We start from the raw sequence: 21577 nt of genomic DNA, 5'->3' as shown, positions 1-21577 counted from the left end.
ATATAATTTGTTGCTGTTTTCTTTGGTCCTGATTTCAGTTTACCAAGCAGGAGCTGGAAACATTTTTCCAGTTGCCTTTTTTTTAACTAGTAGCTGGGCAGGTGCCCGAGTTCCCAAGGTGGATCCATAGCTCCACAAAGATGTCTAGGGACATCTAGGGACTACTGTCGGCTCCATGCCTTTGCACCCTAACACCTCCTCTGTGTCATAGACCATTACGTCACCAGGTTTGAGACTCCTTGAATTCCAGAGTTTGTGCATACCCAGGGGATTGGCAAGACTTCAATGCAGACGTGCGTGCGTGTGTGCGTGGGGACGCGTGGGAACCCAGTCCCGCGCTCACTCCTCTCTCTCTGCCTTACAGTGGAGCACATTTCCAAAGGGAACAATTGCCTGGACGCTGCCAAGGCCTGCAACCTGGACGACACCTGCAAGAAGTACAGGTCTGCCTACATCACGCCATGCACCACCAGCATGTCCAACGAAGTCTGCAATCGCCGCAAGTGCCACAAGGCCCTCAGGCAGTTCTTCGACAAGGTCCCGGCCAAGCACAGCTACGGGATGCTCTTCTGTTCCTGCAGGGACATTGCCTGCACGGAGCGGCGGCGACAGACCATCGTCCCCGTGTGCTCCTACGAAGAACGGGACAAGCCCAACTGCCTGAATCTGCAGGACGCCTGCAAGACAAACTATATCTGCAGGTGAGTGTGCTGCCTGCAGGTGATTGACGCGGTTCAGGGGAAGCCATGGCCCCTGCTCCAGCTGCCGGGCCCCAGGCTCCTATGCTGCTCTCAGGCTTGGTCGTCTGAGTGGAATGGTGAGAGTTTGACCCTCTGCAGCTGCAGCTAGACTTTCACAGCTGCTCCATCTTACCTGGGGACAGCCCCATCTTTAACCCGGGAATGCTTTGAGGCAGAAGGGGCTAGGCCACTGCTTACAGGGAGCCCTCTGAGGTGAGGGAGGCACCTGGGTGAGGTCAGGTTGGAGCAGATGCTCACTTGGGCTCCCGGGGGCTGCCAAGCCTGGAAAAGAGCTAGCCAAGGATAGAGGTTCTTGCTCTTCAGGCGCCTGGAAGAGACCAGACAGTAGAAGTTGGCTGTGTCCAGCCTTCACTGTGTGTGTGTGTGGGGGGGGGGGGAATGTAGAAAACTTGCATCTATTGGTTTATTTTTCACATTTGAAGGAGTCCAAGACCGTGTCCTCCACCGGGGGAAAGGGATATGGGGTGTGGGGTGGGGTTTGGGGGTGTTGTGAGGCAGTGGGATGAGGGTTGCACTAGTAGCTCCTTTTCACCCCAACCCCCCCAGCCCCTGTTGACAATTTGATGTATGTCCTTCCACAACTTAGTGCTAGAAACCAGTAGGAACCAGCGAGCAGAAATTAGCTCTGCACACTGCAGCTTGCCATGTTTCTTTCCAAAGAGCAGATCAGATCCTGAGCTGCAGACTTCTGCAGAGCATCGTATACGTGCCACCTGCACCCTGTCCTCGGGGTTGGGTGCAGGGGCCTCAAGCCTCTGTAAATCTCTTGTACTTGGTGGGTGGGCAGATGGATGAAACTGTTCTATAATAATAGATTCTCTGTTTCCAAAGTCTAGCGATCAAAAGAAAACAGAGTGCCTGTGTGTTAGTTCTAATTAGCTGTTGTTAGTCTCATTCTGGTGGAAGGGACTCCTTCTTTCTTTAAATGAGCTCTAATAGTGACCAAAGGAAAGGGAAACCCCTTGTATGTAAACCTATCCTGTGCTGAAGCTATTCTCTGTCCGTTTCTCCCTTTCCATGTGTGGGTGTGCATTTGCAGGCCTGTACAGACACACATCTGGGTGTCTGCACTGATCCTGTAGATCAGCCTTAGACGTTGTGGCTCAGGACCATGTCCACTTTGTTTCTTGAAACAAGGTTTTTCACTTTACCAGGAACTGTCAGATTCAGTGGGGCTGGTGGGCCACTGAAACCCTGGGATCTGTCTGTCCCTGCCCCGCCCCCACCCATGAGGCTGGTGGGCCACTGAGGCCCTGGGATCTGTCTGTCCCTGCCCCACCCCACCCAGCTCTGGAATTACAGGTGCACACCAGCAGACGTGTCTTTGTCACGTGGGTTCTGGGGACTCACACTCAAGTCCTCTTACTCACAGGGCAAGCACCCTGTCTGAGATCTCTCCCAAGCCCTTTTGTTAAAGGTTTTTGGAGAATAGTGGCCATAGAGGTGTGTACTGTTGTTTGCTTTGTTGGAAGCTGTGCTCTTGCTCTGCTCTTCCTGGAGGGGCTTGGATGTAGCATTCCAGGAGCAGTTTATGTGTGGAGACACGAGCCACTCCACTTCCCAGCCGCTGGCTCCGCAGGGTCCTCTTGGGGGAGTTGGATGCACTATTATGTCCTAAGCACAGGGTAGGAACCTGGAAAGCGAGTACAGCTGGGAGAATGGGGGATGGTGATGGACTCCGGGCCTCACATGCAAGGATGGGAAGGCTCAGGAACTCTGAAGCATCCTATTGCCGTGGGGCAGAAGGGATTCCCTTTCGTGTGAACAGGACTTCTACTGTCTTCTTTGACTTAGAGCCTGACAGTTCATCTCTAAGATACCATCCTACCCACTACGGAGTCAAGGAAAGAGCCTAGGCTCTGAGTCCTATTGGGGAAGGAAGAAGGGCTGTAGAGGGCAGAAGTGGAGGGCTGGCCTAGGAGGTGAATCCTTCTCTTTTAAAGATTTACAGTACACATGACTTCCAGGTGACACACTCACATGGGTCCAAAGCCTACCACGAGTGTTGAATTTCACCTATACACACACCCCTGCTGTGCTAAAGACGTAATCCTTGGAGTGGTCTAAATTTGTTGTATTGCGCTGGACTCCTGTTCAGCTAAGGAGAAGAACTGGGAACTCGAAGACTTGGGGGCCTCTGGGGAAGTGGCTGGAGGAACCTGTATATCATATGATGGATTGGTTGCTCTCTGGGGATCCAGAATTATCCAGCAGAAAAACAAGCTCAGGAAACTGAGAGGCCCTCCCATGGCTCAGCTGGTGAGGCCGAAATGGAAATGGGCAGGAGACTAAGAGGGTTCTTGCCCAAACTTGAGTGCCCCACCCTGCCAGGGCCAGAGCAGCACCGACAGAAGCCACAACACCACAGCGGGGTGGAAACCCTGTGAGCGCAGTACTGTTACTGCTGTTGCTGCTGCTCTGGGTAGAATTCCAGTCTTGAGAGTCAGAGATGGGCTTACCAGGGAGCCCCACCAAGGGGAATTTAACTCACGTGACTTATGGGTTTTATACCCTGTCTTGAGTCTCCCCTGGGAAGGTGATCTCTCTGGCGTTACCCCTTGTGAGATTATCTTGCCCATACTTTTTTTTTTTTTTTTTTCCCAGAGCCTGGACTTACTGCTCACTCCCTGTTAACCACTCCCTGCCAATGGGAGTAAATGTAATCTGAGCCACAAGTTGGCTAGTGGTGTTTTCTTTCAGCAGATCTTACTACTCTTGTCTTTAATTTTAGTCCATTTATTTCATCTCTTCTCAGTCCAGTTTAAGGGGGAAGGAGGCCTCTATATGCCTACCCAAGGCAGCGGCTGGTAGTGCTAGAGTCTGCAGTTCTGTGGGCTTCCTTCTGTACTCACCCACCTCCCTCTAAACCGACTGAAGGGCTTGTGTAAACATCCTGACTGGGAGGGGTGGCAGGAGGAGACACCACGTGTTAACTACCCCTCACCCCATCTTCAGACTCTCCAAAGAGCCATTCCTGGCTTAACATCCCTGCCTATCAAAGAGCTGCTCAAACTGATTAAAACCTCCCTGAAAGTAATGTTTTCCTACCGCAGCCTTCAGGTTTCCTTCCCGAGGGTCCCAGGGTGCCTCTGCATAAAACCGGCTCTCTCTGCCTTGAGCCTTCAGAACAGATACAAAGCAACTGGCGGTTTGCTCTGCCTTTGTTTTTCTTTCCCTCCTTTCTTCTTTAGTGAAGCTGACAGGCTCCTTTCCTCTTGGGGTGGTTGGGGAAGGAGTGAGTTTGACTGTTCGGGCCTCCAAGCTGCTCTGGAGCAGAGCACGCACCAAGGTGTTATTAGATGTCTGTGATGAAATCTGAAAGCTCTTGCTCCTCCCCTGGAGCACAGCGCTTCCCCTGGAGCACCACAGCTCACATGCCAGCTTCCTTCTGGTTGCTTTCCTCACTGCCTGGAAGGCTGACAGTACCTAGTGTGCCCTAAAGGAGTCCTGTCCTTCATTCCTGATGCAAATTGTGTTATATGCATTATTTAAATTTTTACTCTGCCTGCTCCCTCCCTTCCTCCCAAATTCCAACGTTCAGAGCTAAGTTCTGCACTTGAGTTCTGACTCAGGATCCCAGAGATTTGCTTCGATTGCTCTTAGCTCTAATGAGCCGCTCAGGCACTTGGCTACTCTCATTGCCAAGAGAATCTTCTCTTGAGCGGTCTGCTCTGAAGAATCACAGAGGTAGCACCATTCTCACTGTACTTCCTGTGCCAACCAGAGAGGTGGCCCAAGGCTGCTGAGCAGGCCACCTGTCTTGTGGCTTTCACCGCGGCTGTATGCTCTCCTTGTCTAGATGCTGGGGCTGAAATGATTGCTCCGTGCATGCAGCAGAGACCCTGCAACCTTGCATTCCGAGTATGCACTAAGGTATTGTGCCTCAGAGGACTGGGTCCTGGGGGGCTGAGCCAGAACCAGCTGCCCACATCGGACAGCAGCCCAGGTTCCTCTTCGGCAGAATGCCCCAGAGGGCATGAAGTGTTTCTCTGCATTTAGTAATACTGGGTCATGGTTGTCTACTTCTTCTAGACTACTGGCAAATATGGTGGGGCTTAGCTTTAATCCCAGCACCTGGGAGGCAGACGCAGACAGATAACTGTGAGTTTGAGTCCAACCTGGTCTACATAGCAAGTTTCAGGGAAGCTGCAAAGCAAGACCCTGTCTCAGAAAATCATCTGGGACTAGACAGAAGACCCAGCTGTTAAGAGTACCTGATGCTCTTTCAGACGACGTAGGTTCAGTCAGTTCCCAGCACCCACGTGGGGCTCATAACCACCATAACTATGGATCCCTGGAATATGACCCCCTTTCAGATCTCCTGGGTACCAGGCAGCGTGTAGTGCTCATACATATGTCCAGGCAAAACATGCATACACATAAAAATAGGATAAATCTAAAGATGTGTTTTAAAGGAGGGAGTAAGGGGCTTCGGAACCTCTGTCTTTGAACCTCTCCTGACCTCCTGGAGATATTCCTTCCAAGTTCCCAGCTTCCCAGCTGTAGGTCCTCATAGTCTTCAAAGTAGTATCTTGATTAGTTACCAGGTATATGGTTCTTCTGTCCCCTGGGCACCCAGAACCCTATAATTACATCTTAGAAACCTGGAAATTGGTCACTGAACCAAGGCACCCATCCCTTGGTACAGCTTTAGAAGAACAGTGTGTGTAATCTCTGAGCTCCTGCCCTAATTAATACCTCTTTTGCCACACTCGGGGTGACCCTCTTACGTGTAAAGGAAGTGGAACATTGTTAATTCGTCAGCTGGGACACGCGGAGAAACATACCACAGAAGGACGGGGTGGGGGGGAATTTCCGCCCCCGTGGCTCATTTAGTCCCACGGTGGTTGGGCATCTTTAAAAGGCAAGAGTCGTGTTTCATCTACCTGGAATAAGACCCTCTCTGCACAGTAAATGCAGGTCCTAATGATGACGACTCTCTATACTTCTGGAAGCTCCTGTGTTAACTGAGTGCCGCGTCACTAGGCCTGAGCCTGTCTTGACGTGTGTGTGGTGAGTTCGAGAGAAAATGACTGAGAGCATAATTAATGCCTAAAACTAGATTAATTTGGCAGATTGATTTGGTACTTAATTTTATTTTACACTAACTCATTCATACATGGAAATCAGCGATTAGACAATTCAAACTTTTGAACCATGGAAAGAAAGGTCCGGGAATATGAGAAAGTACAGCAAAACGTTTTCCAGTCCATTTGAACGGCTTTCATCGCAGATGAGTACATGAGTGTCTTTAGCGATGCGTTCAGAGTGCAAATGGCTGGTTTTTAACACACCCACCTGGGTGAGCCGTCTCTCCCCCACGTGTACGAGTGTGCACGCTAACTTACTTATCCGCCCTTGAAAGCTGGACAAGGGTCTCCTTCAACACCCGCTGCCCCTCAGGTGAGGACAGTACCCGCTGCCTGTCAGGTGAGGACAGCATTTGCTCTTCTGGGTCTCATCCCAGGGGTGTGTGAACAGACAGGCCTGCTCCACCATCTTCTCTCTCTGTAACTCTCCCTTGCAGAGGCCAGGATGAAGCAGTTTGTTTCTCCTGGCATTAGTAGCTTAAGAAAAGCCTGGATGGATTTAATCTGCATTCTTCTCCCTGTCCATTGTTCAAGCTCTTGCCAAGCCCAGGGGCTCCCTGCTGTCTCTGCCTTGACCTTCCTGCCACCCCCAGTCTGCCCACACCCTTCCACAGTCACTCTCTCCACTCTTGGCCAGGAGACGCGGAGAGGTGGAGACTCTTTGTATTATATTTGCCTGCAGTGTTGATTTTGGATCCAGAGGGAGTCTTCGCACCAAAGTTTTCTTTTTCCATTGTTCAATGGGAAAAACAAACTAAGAAAAATGTGGGTGAGCGATGCCCGGGAAGCCAGAGAGTGGAGCCAGCGTTCAGATCATTGGTGGCTGAGAAACAGAGACCGTGAAGCAGAAGGGAGCTTGTGGACGTGTGTGTGTGTGTGTGTGTGTGTGTGTGTGTGTGTGTGTGTGTGTGTGTGTGTGCGCGTGCGCGCACGCGCGCGCGCGCATGGGGTGGGTTCTACACCTCAGTGTGATTCCAGCCAATACCCGAGGATATCTGAAGAGGCCTTAGATAGGCAGTTGGAGAGTTGAGCGAAGCTGGGGTGGGTGGGCAATCTTCACAAGGAAAGGGTGGTAGCCAGTGATGTCAGTTATCAAAGAGGGACGCTCAGAGGGACACTGGGTTTAGCATAGAGTCCAGCCCTCTGTCATTTTATCCCTCCCTCCGTGGGACAGCCCATCCATTTGTCTGTCCATCCATTCTTTCATCTCCCTACGTGTTTTCTGCTCACTGCATATCAGTCCAGCCACACTGCATCCACATATCCATGTTTTCATCCATCTGTATATGCATGCATCCATCCACCCACCTGTTCTACACATACCGTGAGAGAACAGAAACCTAGAATCTCCTCACATTTCAGAGAAGGAGACCAACATGCACATTTTACATCAGGACATGGTAGCCTCTGGTCAGGTGGCCATGGAGTGCTTTGGGAGGATAGAGATAAGAACAGCCAACCGAAGAAGATTGCTTGGAGAAGCCACCATGTGAAGTAGGTCAGGAGGAGAGCAGAGTGGTACAGACACCTGGGGCTGTGCAGGAGAGGCTTGAGAACGAAAGCCCACCCCACCCCTGGCTGTTGATAAGGGCTATCGCTAGGCTACATGAGGACGGGGTCAAAGTAACACGGCTACATTGATGGGACCTCACTGATGGAACTTTTTCAGTCTCTGATCTGTCAGCAGCCTCTAGGGGTGGTTCACAGAGGACAACCGGAAACACACAGCCCCTCTCTGCAGAAGAGAGAAAAGGGACCTCAAAGAACAGATCAGCAAGCTTACTGTCACTGGCTACAAAGGATTCTTTTTTTTTTCCTGACAAGAATACAATGTTCCCACAGTGTTCAGCCTTCCTACTTTTAGTTCCAGACAGACAGAATGATGGTCCCGAGCCCAGACTCTCTCTATGGCTCAGGGATTAAGACTGCCTTGGTTTTAAAGACTGTGTTTATAGAGATAGGACATAATGTCCATCAGGGTCCCTTAGTGTCGTTTGAAAAGTGAAAATGGCTTCTCAGGTAGCACATGCTCATTAAGTCCTGGCTTCATGCCATTTCCTCCCCAGCTCTCTCTTATTACAGAAAGGATGCTGTGTGACAGCTTCACTGCCCCTGCAAGAGTTGTTTCCACAAAAAGGTGGAAAACACCCCCAGACCACACTGATTTCTTTAATGATTATTATTAACGCACTATTTACGCTGGGCACAGTAACAGAGTGCGTGTGACAGCCTGGGTCCTGGACCTATCGGTCGTGTGTGTTTCTTCCTGATACTCGGGCTCACTCTGTGTGATCCCCCTGCCCTCCATTCCAGTTCAGTCCTTGATTCTCACCTAGTCCAAAGCAACGCTCACCGGGAGACTCGGTTGCGTATCTCATGGTCTAGATGAAGTCTTTGCTGTCACCCGGTGACACCAGCTCTAAATAATCAATGCTCTGTTCCACTCCTGGGACATAGCTAATAGGTTTGCCTTCCTAACTCCCCCCTTCCCCAAGGCTCTACCTCATTCATTACAGAAAAATTCTGCGCTAAATGCTAGCACACGACTTATCCTATCAGTACAGAGCTGGGGGTGCTATAGTGGGGACGAGACCTCAGGGGCTTCCCCGGAAGCTCTGAAGGAAGGGCTAAGCAGGGAGGTCTCTGGGTCCCTGGATTTCAGACCCCTTTGTCTGAAGCTGTGGGCAGCTGAGGCAGATGGTGTTTGATCCCCTCTGCTGCCCCAGTACAGCCAACTCTTCCTCTTCCAAAGAGGCCCACCAGTGGGTTCCTCTGCTCAACAACAACGAAGCCTCTTTTCAAAGCTGCTCTACCATTTGAGCAAAGAATGGGGAATAATGGAGAGAGGTAAGACCTCAGCCTACCGAAGGGCCAACCCTAATCCAGACCCTGCCCGCTGCCTCCTAAGCTGAGCCTGTAGCTTCCTGGTCATCCACAGTTGGTAGCTGACATACACCTGCATCCCAGGAACTTGTCCTTTCTGTATCCTGTAAGCCAGGAGTGGGCATGTCATGTGTTTATGTAGCATCTGCTGTTTGATAAATACCTGTGGAAGGCAAGGGTAGCCTGGTCAGTATGAATATCATCACCTCCTCTGGACCAGTGTGCTCTCTCCTCCCCGGGGGTCTGTTCCTGAGCCTCGTCTGTGTGGCCGTTTCACACATAGACTTGGCATCCTGCTCCCCACCCCCACCTCATGTTTCCACACCTCCAGCGTGTCCTGTCAGGCGTGCCGCCGTTTTCCCTTCTCTGGGTATTTCCAACTCAGTGAATAGGAAATTTCTCTGTAATTTCCAAAGGTGATTAATTATGCAGAAAATTTCACATCCAAGGAAAACAAGAATTTAAAAGAACTATCAACATGAAAAGTCCCACACTCTGCTGGAGTATTGGGATATCAGGCAAGTGAGGCAGACATGGGCTTCTACTGTGGTTGTGATATGGGCAGCTAGAGGCCCAGTTTCCCTTCTGTGGATGGGACCGCTGACTCCATCCTCACAGGGATGCTCAAGGTTCAGATGAAGCAAGCGTGTCAGCTGGTGGCTCCCGCAGAGCACAGAGCGCTCTTTTCTCCTTCAGTATGCCTACAAAATTTCCAGATGTAGCATTTCTGTCCCCCAGGGACAGAGACCTTTACAGTAGGGTGTGTGCGTGGGGTTTGGGTCGGGGGCAGATTCCCACTGCTTAACATTGTGCATCGACACCTCTGAAAAACTCACCGAGATGCCAATACTGTTTCCGGAGGTGATGTTGCCAAGCTTTGTAATCACCTTTGTAATTGCCTTTTGGTGTTTGGACCGCTCGGAAACGCTTGAGGACAGAGGCAGGGGACCACTATCTAGTGATGCTTGGGGTACATGTCACCTTGGGTACATTTCTTGTAGAACATGCAGTTATTCACGCACATTCATACAGTAAGATGTGAGCGGAGCTGGCCGCAGGACAGCTGGCCCGCAGTGGTGGGACGTGCTATTGTAGAGGATGTGTAGGCAGCAGGGGCATGACTGGCAGCCTTGTGGGCATGTGACAGCTTCAGTGACCCAGAGGGCCCACATCAGATAGTGGCTCTCAGAGGTAGCACTGTGTGTGAGTCAGTTTGATGAGGGACCAGGCAAAGGGCACTCACTGACTCAGGGGGACGGCACCTACACATTCCGCCCCTGGCTGGATTCGTGCTGTGAGTCATCCCATCATCCCTTTGGGAAGCAAGCCACAAGTAGAGGCAGCATGGCTTGTCACACGGGACTCAGGAGCCTGGGGACATCACTGCAGGAATGTGTGAATGTCAGCAGCAGCTGAGGTTAGGGTAAGGGTGAGCAGCATTTGGGTGACATTTACAGTGTGCCAGGCATTGTGCCGAGCTCTTTCCAGCAAAACTGGAGTGGGAGGGCTGAGGAAGAGAGATCTTAAGTCATTTCCATGTCACCCAAATGGTGTGACTGGAATTTGAGCTCAGGAGGCCTGGTGGGCTGCAGAGCCCGAGATCTTGAATCTCTGCCACCGGCTGCTATACCAAGGGTGCCTGTCTTGTGAGCTACCCACGTGACTGCCAGAAACACTGAGTAGGAGTGGAATTGGAGGCCGGAGGTGACTTTATTTCCACTTTTTATTTAATTCTTTTCAAAGTAAAATGTTTAAGAGACCTCGGCATCTTGTACCTCTTGGAAATGTATTTCATTTCTCATTAAAGGAGCAAATCTTCAGCCTTTTTGGTTTCTAGACTTCTTTATACTCTTGAAGAAAACCCAGAGAATCCCAGGGGGTTCTGTTTATATGGGTTAAATCTATTAATACTTCCCATATTACATCAAAGCTGAAGGAATGTTTACACGCTAATGAAAAGCTCCATGTGCATTTCACTTAAAAAAAAAAAAGTTAAGCTTCGTGCGTGGCTTTAAGTAACAGAGTCTATTTGTTAGAAGGGTTTCTCAAACATAGCAACAAAATATGAAGGGAAATGCATGGGGGAGTTTCACCTTCTTCAAAACCTCTGGAGGGAAGACCTTTGGGTAGCTCTTAGGTTCAGTCTGTTGCATTTTCACCTCTGACCAACGCCTGGTTGCCTTCCTGAGAATAAGAACTTCAGAACTTCATTTGACTAGAGGAGCAACCACATAATTGGCCCCCAATAAGGCTCCATGGACCAGCAGGGTGCCTGAGTCTTCCTTGGAGCTACCATATTGGATACACTGGGGTGAACTTGGGCTGGAGACTTCAGTTCATAGAAACCATCTTTCTCAAAGCCTCTGAACTCATGCTTGTGGGTAGGGCACCTGCCCCGAGCCTGACCAGCATGTCAGCAAGGCATGCCTAGGGCCTGACTGCGGGACCAGGCCCTGGAGCCCTTGCTGGTGCAGTCAGGTGAGCACTAAGATTGCCAGACTTTGCTATCAGCTATGCTATACTCTGGGGCAGCCAGGCAGGCTACAGAACATGGATCTGCATGGTGTCCTGCTGCCGACAGTATCTTCATCAGTGACTCTTCTTCTTTCCAGGAAGCTAAAGATTTCACCACTGCACTGAGTTGCACTGATGATAAAATCTGTGTCCAGACACATTTGTTTAAGCTTTCTTCTGAGTTTGGGGCTTGAGGGGTTCCTCAGGTAAGTCCCAGGCTCAAGGCACTGGCTGGCTAGTAGAGACAGCTCCCCTCTGCTCACTCTGCTGTGTGTGTGAGCTCACACATGCACGTGTGCACATGGCTACAATGATAGTTAACCTAACTCAACCCCTCAACCCTTAGAATCGGAAATGGTGCTTTCCTGTGGTTACCCGGCAGCTGGAATTCCTCTTACAGTTGCCTGGCTCCATCTGACAGCATGACACGTTTTAGAACGGGATCTGGGTCGAGGAAATGCCTTCCCTTCAAAAACACTGCAGCCAAAAGAAGCAGGCAACACCCCGGAAAACCTCTCTGCAGAGACAGGACAAGGCCCAGAGGTCAAACCCCCATAGGGACTTCATACGGACTCACACTCAGCTACAAATAAGGCACGTGGCTATCACACTTGTCTTTGGTTTGTTAGGCTGGCCGTGTGGAGTGCTCTGTCTATCTGGTGGGTCATGAGGACTAGAGAGTCAGATGTTTCATGAGGCTCAAGGGCAAGAAATGAGTGGGGTGCCATCAGTAATGGGAAGGCAGGTAAGGGCAGGTATCAGTGCTGCAGCACCTGGAGAGATGGTTCTGGAATGTTTTATAAGGGTCAGTTCTGATGCAGGAGGTTTGGCGTGGGGCCAGAGAGTCAGCAGTGGAAAGGCCAGTGCTGCTACTGTTGTTGGCTTGGACTTCATGCTTGGAGAGCTGACGATTTAGGAAACTCCAGTCAGGTGTTCTAGGCTGACGGTCCGATCCGCCTTTCAGGCCCAAAGATTGATCAAGAAGGAACACATGGAGATCAGTGTTGCTGGGATCTGAGCCTTGGGCGGAGGTTGGGAAGGGGACAGTACATTGCTGTAGGTGGGGTCTGGACTATCCAACCAGTTGGACATGAACCGTAGGGAAGACATTGAGGCCAAGACGTTAGTCATGGATATGGAGAGTGAATGGGAGACCCTTGATGAGCTGCAGGAACTACGCATAGAAGGCTTGGGCTCTCACTGAGAAGGGCTAGAACGTCAGGCGTGACGTGGCGGACACTAAGGCACTTGTGTCTTAGTTGGCTGTGTGTACCTGTGACCAGAATATTTGAGGAACCAGCTTATAGGGAGAAAATACCATCTTGGCCCCCAGCTGGTGATTGCTTGCTCTGTGTCTGGCGCTGTGGGGAGACACCATGATGGTGATGGGGACTTGGGGCAGAATCTGGTCAATTCATGGTGCTCAGGACAGAGAGGGACTTGGGACAAGATGCAGCTCATAAAGATACAGCTCCAGTGACCTAATTCCTTCATCTACGCCATATCTCCTAAAGTTACCAGAGCCGAACATAGTCTCGCCAACTAGGGACAGAGGTTTCAACACATGAGCCTTTGGGGGAAATTCTTAATTTCAGACCCCAACAGTGTGGTCGTCACGAGCCTGCTTAGACCCTTTCAGGTAGCCCCACTGCCTGTCACATCCGGATCATTTTGTGCATGAAGGAGGAGACAACCAGTTGTCCATAGGCTAACCGTGGCCTGAAACAGAAATCAAGTTGTCTTGAGTTACAGTTGATGACGTGTCTCCAAACAGAGGTCTTGAGTGCAGTTACTCAGAGAGAAGCGCTCCTTCCAAAAACGACCTTCAGAGCGGTCGGTGCCCTGAGCGACTCAGAGCTGATGTGTTTTACTTGATTCGTTATTTCCTCATGGACATGTCTGTGGCTGTCAGGAGGGAGCATGGGGTGGGCTGGATGGAGAATGCCATCTAGACTACAGGAAGGCGTGTATCTGAGTGTCCAGGAGGTGCCACCAAATGTCGTCTGACTGGGTTTCTGATATCAAGACATGCAGGAGAGAACTTCCCTGCCTCATGTGGGAGACAGGCCAAAAGTTCTTCCCAGGAGGTCAGAGGGCAATGGCCTCAGGCACTTCCAGAACCCAGCAAGTAGCTTGTCTCTTTGCCAAATCTGTACTCCTGTGGGTCTTAAACATGCTGGCCCCTCCTGTGAAGGATGTGTGGTACCTGCCACAGTGTTCCTGAGTGGTCAGAGTGGGAAGAATCTTGAGAGGAAGGACGGCAGGTTGTGTATTGAAAAGAGAGGCTCTGATCTGTGCACTGCCGTTGGAGGTGTCACGTGGGTGTGTGCCTTGTGTGGTTGAAATGCAGTGGTGGGAGGGATTTGGTCTTACACACTTTCCTGTGGTATGTGGACTCCGTGGAGGGTCCACACATGTGCTTCTCAAAGAGATAGTCAGGGGAAGGCCAGCCCCAACTAGGTGCCTCCTGTCAATACCTTTGTGTCCTAGGGAACTCTACTCCTGAGTGCGACGCTGGCTCCAGCATGCCATACTGGTTGGCGTCTGTGATAACCCCTAGGGATGACCATATGCCTGGGAGTAGGGCTGCTCAGAGATAGGGCGCAGACCCAGATGACTCTCCACAGGGCGGCGCTCCAGGTTGTAGTTGAGCCTTACTGAACAGTCCTAGCAAATACTACATTTTTATCAACCATAAGGTCTATTAGACCGTGCTCCCTAATTGGGTCGTTGTACTTTATTGCTCTCAATAAGATCACCGATAGACATTTAAATCAGACTAAATGGAGGCAGATGTTCAAGAGCTGAAGTGACAAAGAAGTTGGTGAGGTGAGCTTGCTCTAGGAGTGTGTGGGTCTCTTCTCCAAATATGGTTCTAACCCTAGCCAGGTCCATGACTGGGCAGATCTGGGCCTTGCTGGAGCCAGTATACCCAACTGTGGATGAAGGCAAATCTGAGTAAGAAGGTTGTGATATGTTATAACACACACACACACACACACACACACACACACACACACACACACACACGGTCCTAAATGAATGCAGTTACTGTCTGTACAGTCTAGAAGAGCTAGTTAGGCTTGAGACGGTTTCTACTCATCTGAGCCTGTTATTTGGATGAATGTACAGACCCAAGCCATCCATAATGAGTTGATTAACAAGCAATCAGAGCTTGGAACTTAGATTTATTTACTTACACATCCAAGTATTTGCTAAATACCGACTTTGCTCCAGTCATAATTCTTGGTGCCCACTCTCTGGTGGCATTGGTAAGGTTTGTTCTAAAAGTGAAGATTTATAACTGAAAGTGGTGGAGAGGTTGGCAGCCTCAAATCTGAAATGGGTACCTTCCGGAGACTCAGAGACAGAGGTTCTGGAGACTCAGATAGAGGTTGGCAGCCTCAAGTCTGAAACAGGCACCTTCTGAAGACTCAGAGAGAGACAGAGAAGAGGTTTGGTGGGAGTGCTCAGTGACCGTCCCAGCTCCCTGTGTGAACCAGTCACTATCACAGCAAATGAGGCCAAGAAGTTGAGGGACCTGTTTCTAGAGAACTACTTGTATAAACCATGGGACTCAGCTCCTTTGTCCGTGAGGAGAGGAGAGGGAAATGTTTCGTCTGCAGCTGGGAGAGCCATATATAAAATGCGGATACTGAGACAGGGTAGAGTATGCTACAGGAGACATTACGGAGAAGGAATTCTAAGAGCGAGACCTAAGGATTTCCGGGAAGGGGAAGCTATCGTCTGTGAGCAGGAGTGATTCATTCCCTTGACACAGACCCCCATGAGTGCCTCCCTCCTGCGCGATGGTGATGTTCTCTGTGCCCTGTCTTGGAAGGAAGATATTAGAGAGCATCTATTTGCCAAGCTCAAGTCTGTTGACTCTAAAACACCTTGCCTAAAAGAAAAATGGCCTAGTGCATATTTATTGTTGAATAGAATCCTCCTTAGGAAGTCTGCAAGCCCATTAAAGATTAGTAGGGGACCTATTTTCATGCTTCTCTTTACGGTTTGTTCATAGGCATGTAGGTCATTAGCCACTTGAACATCCATCTCTCTTCACATTCTCTGCTTCTTCCTCGGTTCCTCTAGTGTGAGCTTGGGGCCTGGATGCCTCAGAGGAAGTTAGGGCTTGAGAGTCACAGCAAGAAGGAGGAGCTCTGCAAATTATGAATGTTGAGGGAGTATATAATTTTAATTTTTCCGCTTCTGGGACCCCCCCCCCCAAACAAAGGCTTGGCTGAAGAAAGCAGCATTTGGGATAATTTCTAGAATTTACTTCGTGCTCCCAAAGCTCATCAGCGTTCCGACAGATCTTTTGACTGTGAGCATCATGATGGTAAGTTTCTGAGAGTAGTCACACCATTCTGAGAGTGGTTAGCTCCCCTAAGGAGCGCAGGCCTGGGTGATCCTGTCTTTGGATTGGTGGTGCACTGTATATGGGAGCTGCATGCAAAACTGCGCCACCTGCGTATTTCTGGGTTGTGGGCTCATTGGCTTGTAGGATGCTCTGCTGTCTTTGAAGATGATGAAGACTTGCTAGAGAAAGGCCTTTGGGCTCCATGGAGGGAAGGAGCCTAGTGTCTGTCATGACCTTACTGAGTGAAGACTCTGAACACATGGACCGCGGCCTGGAGAGGAATTCTATACCAAGTTATTAGCAGATTGAATTCTACAAGTTGCAGGCTGGTCATTTAAACCCTAACATTTCAGAGAGGTTGCAAGGACAGTGTAGAATCTCTTGCCTGGTCCAGAGCAGAATTATGGACCCTGGTGCTCATGAGTTTCCTCCTTTGCCTTGGAAGCAGAAACAGATGGGAAGAGGTGAGAGCTGTCAGATGCGCTTAACCCCTCCTCCCCCGTTAGAGCTGATGGATTTGCTGTCATTCACTGTGAAAAAGTAAATCACAGAGAAATTGGGGTATTTGCCTGAAGTGTCATGGTTAGTAAGTAACTGAATTTAAATATAATTTCTAGTCCATCAGCAAATTTGATATTCAAAATGCCTGCTGTTTATGTTGTTCATGCAGGGGTGTTTAATATGTTACCACAAACCTGGTGGCTTTTAACAACATGAACTTCTCCTCTCGCAAGCCCGCAGTTCACAGTGGCTGCACTGCACAGTGGTTGGGGTGGTCAGACTGGGCTGTGGTTGGGGTACACACTGGACTGTGGTTGGGGTATACACTGGGCTGAGGTTGGGGTGGCCACATTGGACTGCGGTTGGGGCAGACACACTGGGCTATGTTTGGGGTACACACTGGGCTGTGGTTGGGGTATACACTGGGCTGAGGTTGGGGTGGCCACATTGGACTGCGGTTGGGGTCCTCACTGGGCTAAGTTCTTTTTGCATGTTTATGTCTTGTTCTCACTTCTTGATTTCTTGGCTCGTAGTTCTGTCTGTCGTCTGTCTGTCTGTCTGTCTGGTACTCATGCCAAAAACACTATCAGCATCTTCTTCCTCTTCTGTTATCCCTCTTCTCCTCAAGCCCCCTTCTTAATGAGATCTCACAGTGTAGCCCAGGTTGACCTTGAATTTGAGATCTTCCTGCCTTGGGTTCATGAATTCTGGGATTTCCGGCACCAACCACTGTAGTGCAAATTGGTCTTAATAATAATAATAATAATACCTGAGTCATATACTAGGGATGAAAGCTGAAAGATCAGAAAAGCAGAGCAGCCAACCACTAGTTTTTACCTCTACCGAATCCTCAGACCTGATGGGGTATCCTGTCTCTACAAGTCCTCAGACTAAACACTCTGAGCTCCTGCCTCTTCCTGTCTTACATTCCTCTCTCCACCCAGCCGTATTCCTTCCTGTCTCCACCTCCCCAGTCCTGGGATTACTAACCTGCCTCTCGCTTGCACTCCTAAGGGCTATTACGATTGCCTTCCCATCAGGCAATGGGAAGAGTAAGGGAGACAACTTTAGGAATAAAAAGCCCACAGGCGTATGGTTTCCTCACACACATAACCGTCATGGATTGTGTTCGTCACTGACTTTGCTCCCCAGGGATGTTAGAAAGCTCAACTCCGGATCTGTAGTTTCTCCCCCTTCAGCAGGGATATGCACGTTCTGTACCCTTCCCTGTCTGTGGCCCTCAGCCCCCTCGCCAGTTCGTCCCTTGACTCGGTTGTAGGGTAGCTACACCAGAACGCATCTCAGACTTGGTTCTGAGGCAAGAGTGAGCCTGAATAACTAAATGAAGCCACAGTGGGTGACCTTTGCTGTCCAGAGTCCCCGAGCTGCTGCTCATGAGAGAGTTCAGTTCCAGGATGAATATGAAGTCCTTCTGAAATTCTCCCCTGAAGACACAGGGCCTCTGAATTCTACATAATGTCAATTCACACCATGTTGGTCTGGAGCCTTACTGTGTAGCTCTCCTGGTGAAAGATTGGTTGAACATCTAGATTTATACTTCTCCCTGTGGCCAAATTGTCACAAAACTGATTTATTAATTTTCCCTGCAGAAATATCAAGGGCTTATGAGCTAAGAGTTACTCTAAAGGGATTTAGCGTATTTGTCACCTGTGGTTTTCCTGGCAGACCACTGTTGGGTGGCTGAGAGCGTTATGATTGTTTCATCAGCCAGAAAGCCTCCAATTTCTTGGCTCCTTCAATTTCTTCCCTTAAAAGCAAGCACGGCGAAGCTAGATTTTCTGCGCTAATAGATAATGTGTCATGGGAAATACAAACAACTCTGTTTGACTTGGAGATGCAGCGCAGGGCTGTCTGTGATCTTTCGGTGCTCCTCCTGTTGTCTGCGGTTAGTTTCTGCATTGTGAGGAATCAGCTGTGGGTAGTTAGGGAGGAAGCCCAGCTGAAGGGCAACTCTGGGACATCAGCTCGGAGGCTGGTTGGGACTGGATTATCTGCCAATACCCACATCTCACTTTGTATAGTTGCCAGTGTGAGAGCCGCTGTCCGGCCGTGTCAGCTCCCTGGTGTGTGCTGACTGATGGCTGTCAGTGCGCATGCAAAGTGGCCTCGGGAGGAGTGCCAGAACTGATTGGATGCCAACTGGACTACCCTTGGGGCCACTGCGGTGTGATGTGAGCTAGAAGGATAAGGATGCAGTCCTGCAGCTTGTCTTGTCTGAACCTGGAAAGCTTCTGATTGCAGAAGACATGGGGGAAGCTGCAAGATGCCCATGTGATGCCCAGATCCTTCCTTAGGCTAAGCTCCGTAGAAAGCACTGTAGGGTAGGCATGGAGTATGGTGAGGGAAGCCATGTACTGAACCCTTGCCCTTGGGTCAAAGCCAGGAAAATAAGGGGATAGAAATGATTGGGCCATCTCCATAGTCCTGGTCGATGTTAACCAGAGTAGAGCTGATCAGGGAATCGAGGAAACGGGGCTGAGAACTACTTAGGCACAGAGGCCTCCCTGGTTCAGGGACCAAAGCACAGGGATGTCACAGAGACTGTTGGATATAGTAGTGAGCACATGGTCACTTGGGCTGAGTTACCTCCAGTGAGCCAGCCAGTTCCAGCTTTAATAATCTCACTGTGAGTGACAACTTAAGGTAGAGGATGATGAACCCAAGATGCATGGAGCTTTAGCAGTTGCAGCAGGGGTGTGTGTATCTGACCCTAGACCTTTGCTCCAGAGAGGCTATGCTACATGCTCAACTGTCAGACTCACTATGAGGCAGCAGGTAGATTTAGGCTTACCCCTAAAGCTGAGTTCCACAGCCTGCCTCCAGCCTTCGCTCCAAGAAGCCAGTGAAGAGGAGGTACAATGACAGAAAATAACACCTTCTACAGAATGTATTTAATACAGGCTCGGATTCCCTGAAAGAGCCTGTCCAGATGTGCACTGCAGTAAGCTGCTGGATCTCAGATGTCCAGCTGTGCACTGCAGTAGGCAGCTGGAGCACAGATGTCCAGCTGTGCACTGCAGCAGGCCACTGGAACACAGATGTCCAGATGTGCACTGCAATAGGCTGCTGGGGCACAAGAGCTAAGGTCATTTACTAAACACATGAAGAACTCTGTGTAATCGCCAACCTTGTAAGGTAGCTCACCTGGCATTGGCCCCAACTTCCAAAGTAAAGAAAGAAGCTGGGACAGGGAAGTGAGTTCAGTCACCAGCTGAGGAGTCTGGAGTAGAGAGATGTTCCGAGAACAGCCAGCCTTCTACCAGCACTCTCGCTGAGAAAGCTCCGTCAACCAAGTGATGGGAACGAAAGTCCTGATGTTTAAAGGGGGTTTCCAGAAAATTTCTCATCTTTCCCTCCCCACTCTGCCCAGGTTGTCATGTAGTTCAGGCTGGCCTCAAACTCATTATGAAGCTGAACTCCTGATCTCCCTGCCTCTACCTCCCAAGTGCTGGGATTTGGGCCATGTACCACTACAGCTGGTTTTCTACTAATGATCAAAGCCAGGACTCCAAGTGTGCTAGGCTGGCATTCTACCAAATTCACGATTTTCATTGGGGCTGTATGGATTCTGGTGAACTCTGAAGAGCCAAAGGAGAGAAGAATTCACAGATAGGGTCACCCTCTCTTATGTAGGCCCTCACGTGCATGCCCTGCCCCCATATAATCCCTCACAATATGTAAGATACGTTGGTGCCCACTGCTGTCTCTAAAGGCAGATGAACATGAGGATGAAGTCCCAAGAACGAGTCTGTTCTGGATGATGTCAAGGCCCTAGGGAAAGGAAAACCAGTGTCTGTCCTCCCCCATCACCGCAGAGCTGTTAGTGACATGTAACGATTCCTTTTGCTAAGTATGCCACCTGTGGAAACCTGCCCTGGAACCCTGAGGTGGTGCCCGGCCTCTGTGGCCTTGTGAGTTAGATGAGGGATCTTTAGAGAAGGTCCCATTCCACGCCCTCAGAGGAAACCGGGCGTCCTGACACTAGAAGCATGGCTGACGGCAGAACGGGTTGTGGGTAGCAGTAACGCTGGAAACACAAAATGTAGTGTTGTATTGTCATTTATTTGAGCAGGGCAGCCTTATGTCTCGCAGGCTGCATTTCTGAGATCTCCAGAAGGAAACCGCGGAGCTAAGACTTTAAGCGACATACTCAGCGGCTGTGGCTAGTGTCAGGCGGAGGCCATTTGGGGTCACAGTGCTTTATCCCGGGCTCAGCACCACCAACCAGGTGTCTCTCATCCATGCGGTGTGTCCCAGAAAGCGGTTCAGGGTTCACAGTGGTCTAGGAGTTACACCGACCTTGCTGGTACATGTTTGCCTATTCTTTATAACACGATGTTCCTAAAAGTTACAAAGTAGGTAAACGGTTTCCCCTTCCCACTGTCCGGAGACCATCTGCTGCTTAAGATGCTTTAAGACTTTATCATTGTAATCATTTTTCTACCTGCATTTAGCAGTGTGCTCCTTTTAATACGCTATTTTCTACATCAGCCCCTGTCTTTCAGATCTCATGAGGGCCTCGTGCTATTTGCCAGCCCTTTCTTCTTTAAGTGTGGGGGGTGGGGGGCTGGGAGGCGGGCATTTTCTGTGTCTGAGGGCGATGCATTTCTACATTACTGCCTATTCATTTTCTTTTCATTTTCTCAGATAAAAAGATAAAAACAATCAGAGCTCATCACTGCCGTAGTCATGGAGATTTCATGTCTCCATAAGAAATCCAGCGGTGGAGTTTCTTTGTTAATCCCATGCTGGACATTTACGCTTCCTTGTTTAGACCGCAGCAGTTCAGGCAGGGAAGCTGCTGAAGCCGATTAGAGCATGGCTTCATCACTCAGGGTCAGCAGGTGGAGGTGTTTGCATGAAGGGTGTTCAAGGGCTGCCGAAGCTGTGCCTACAGTAGGTGATTAGGTAGTCGATGCTTGCTGGGCTGATGCAAGAGCTGGTGATCAAACCACCTACCAAAACCTGACTTGTCAAGACGCCATGTGCTCGGAAGAGCCATAGCTGCAAACCCACACTCTGTCTTTCCCACCATCTTCTGCTGAACTGTCCACCCTCTGGTCCCTTCTGTAGCCTGCCAGCTCCTTCTGCAGCGTGGCTTCCACCATTTGGACATGTTATCCTCTTCTCTATGTGCCCTGTCACTGCCCAAGCAGAGTGGGTACACGTAGGTCCTAAGTCCGTCTTTGCTGATTGTTGGAGAGGTCTAAGGAAGAGACTTCACCACACACACGTTGGCCATGTTATCCTCTCAGTTTAAAGTCCCGTGCCTTTGGGACGAAATACAAGCTGAGTTCATCAATTCTTTCCCCTTCTAGTCTCACCCGCATCCATAGCCTCACCATCTTATAGCCTGTGTCCTGCATCCATAGCCTCACCATCCTATAGCCTGTATCCTGCATCCATAGCCTCACCATCCTATAGCCTGTATCCTGCATCCATAG

At 50.0% G+C, this 21577-nt stretch overlaps 1 protein-coding gene across 6 annotated transcripts in view; it reads left to right on the top strand.

Annotated features, from left to right (window-relative positions):
• Gfra1 (GDNF family receptor alpha 1) overlaps nt 1-21577 on the top strand; it is a 218765-nt gene that overhangs the window by 153782 nt on the left and 43406 nt on the right. For all 6 annotated transcript variants that reach the window (XM_026781276.1, XM_026781277.1, XM_026781274.1 and 3 more), the window contains one exon: nt 365-701. In XM_026781276.1, the coding sequence (XP_026637077.1) occupies nt 365-701 (337 nt within the window). The remainder of the gene's footprint in view (nt 1-364; nt 702-21577) is intronic.

Source organism: Microtus ochrogaster, chromosome 8 (genome assembly GCF_000317375.1).
Source record: "Microtus ochrogaster isolate Prairie Vole_2 chromosome 8, MicOch1.0, whole genome shotgun sequence".
Classification (NCBI taxonomy): Eukaryota; Metazoa; Chordata; class Mammalia; order Rodentia; family Cricetidae; genus Microtus; species Microtus ochrogaster.
The sequence above is the reverse complement of the archived record's forward strand: the minus strand, read 5'-3'. Positions and strand labels throughout refer to the sequence as shown.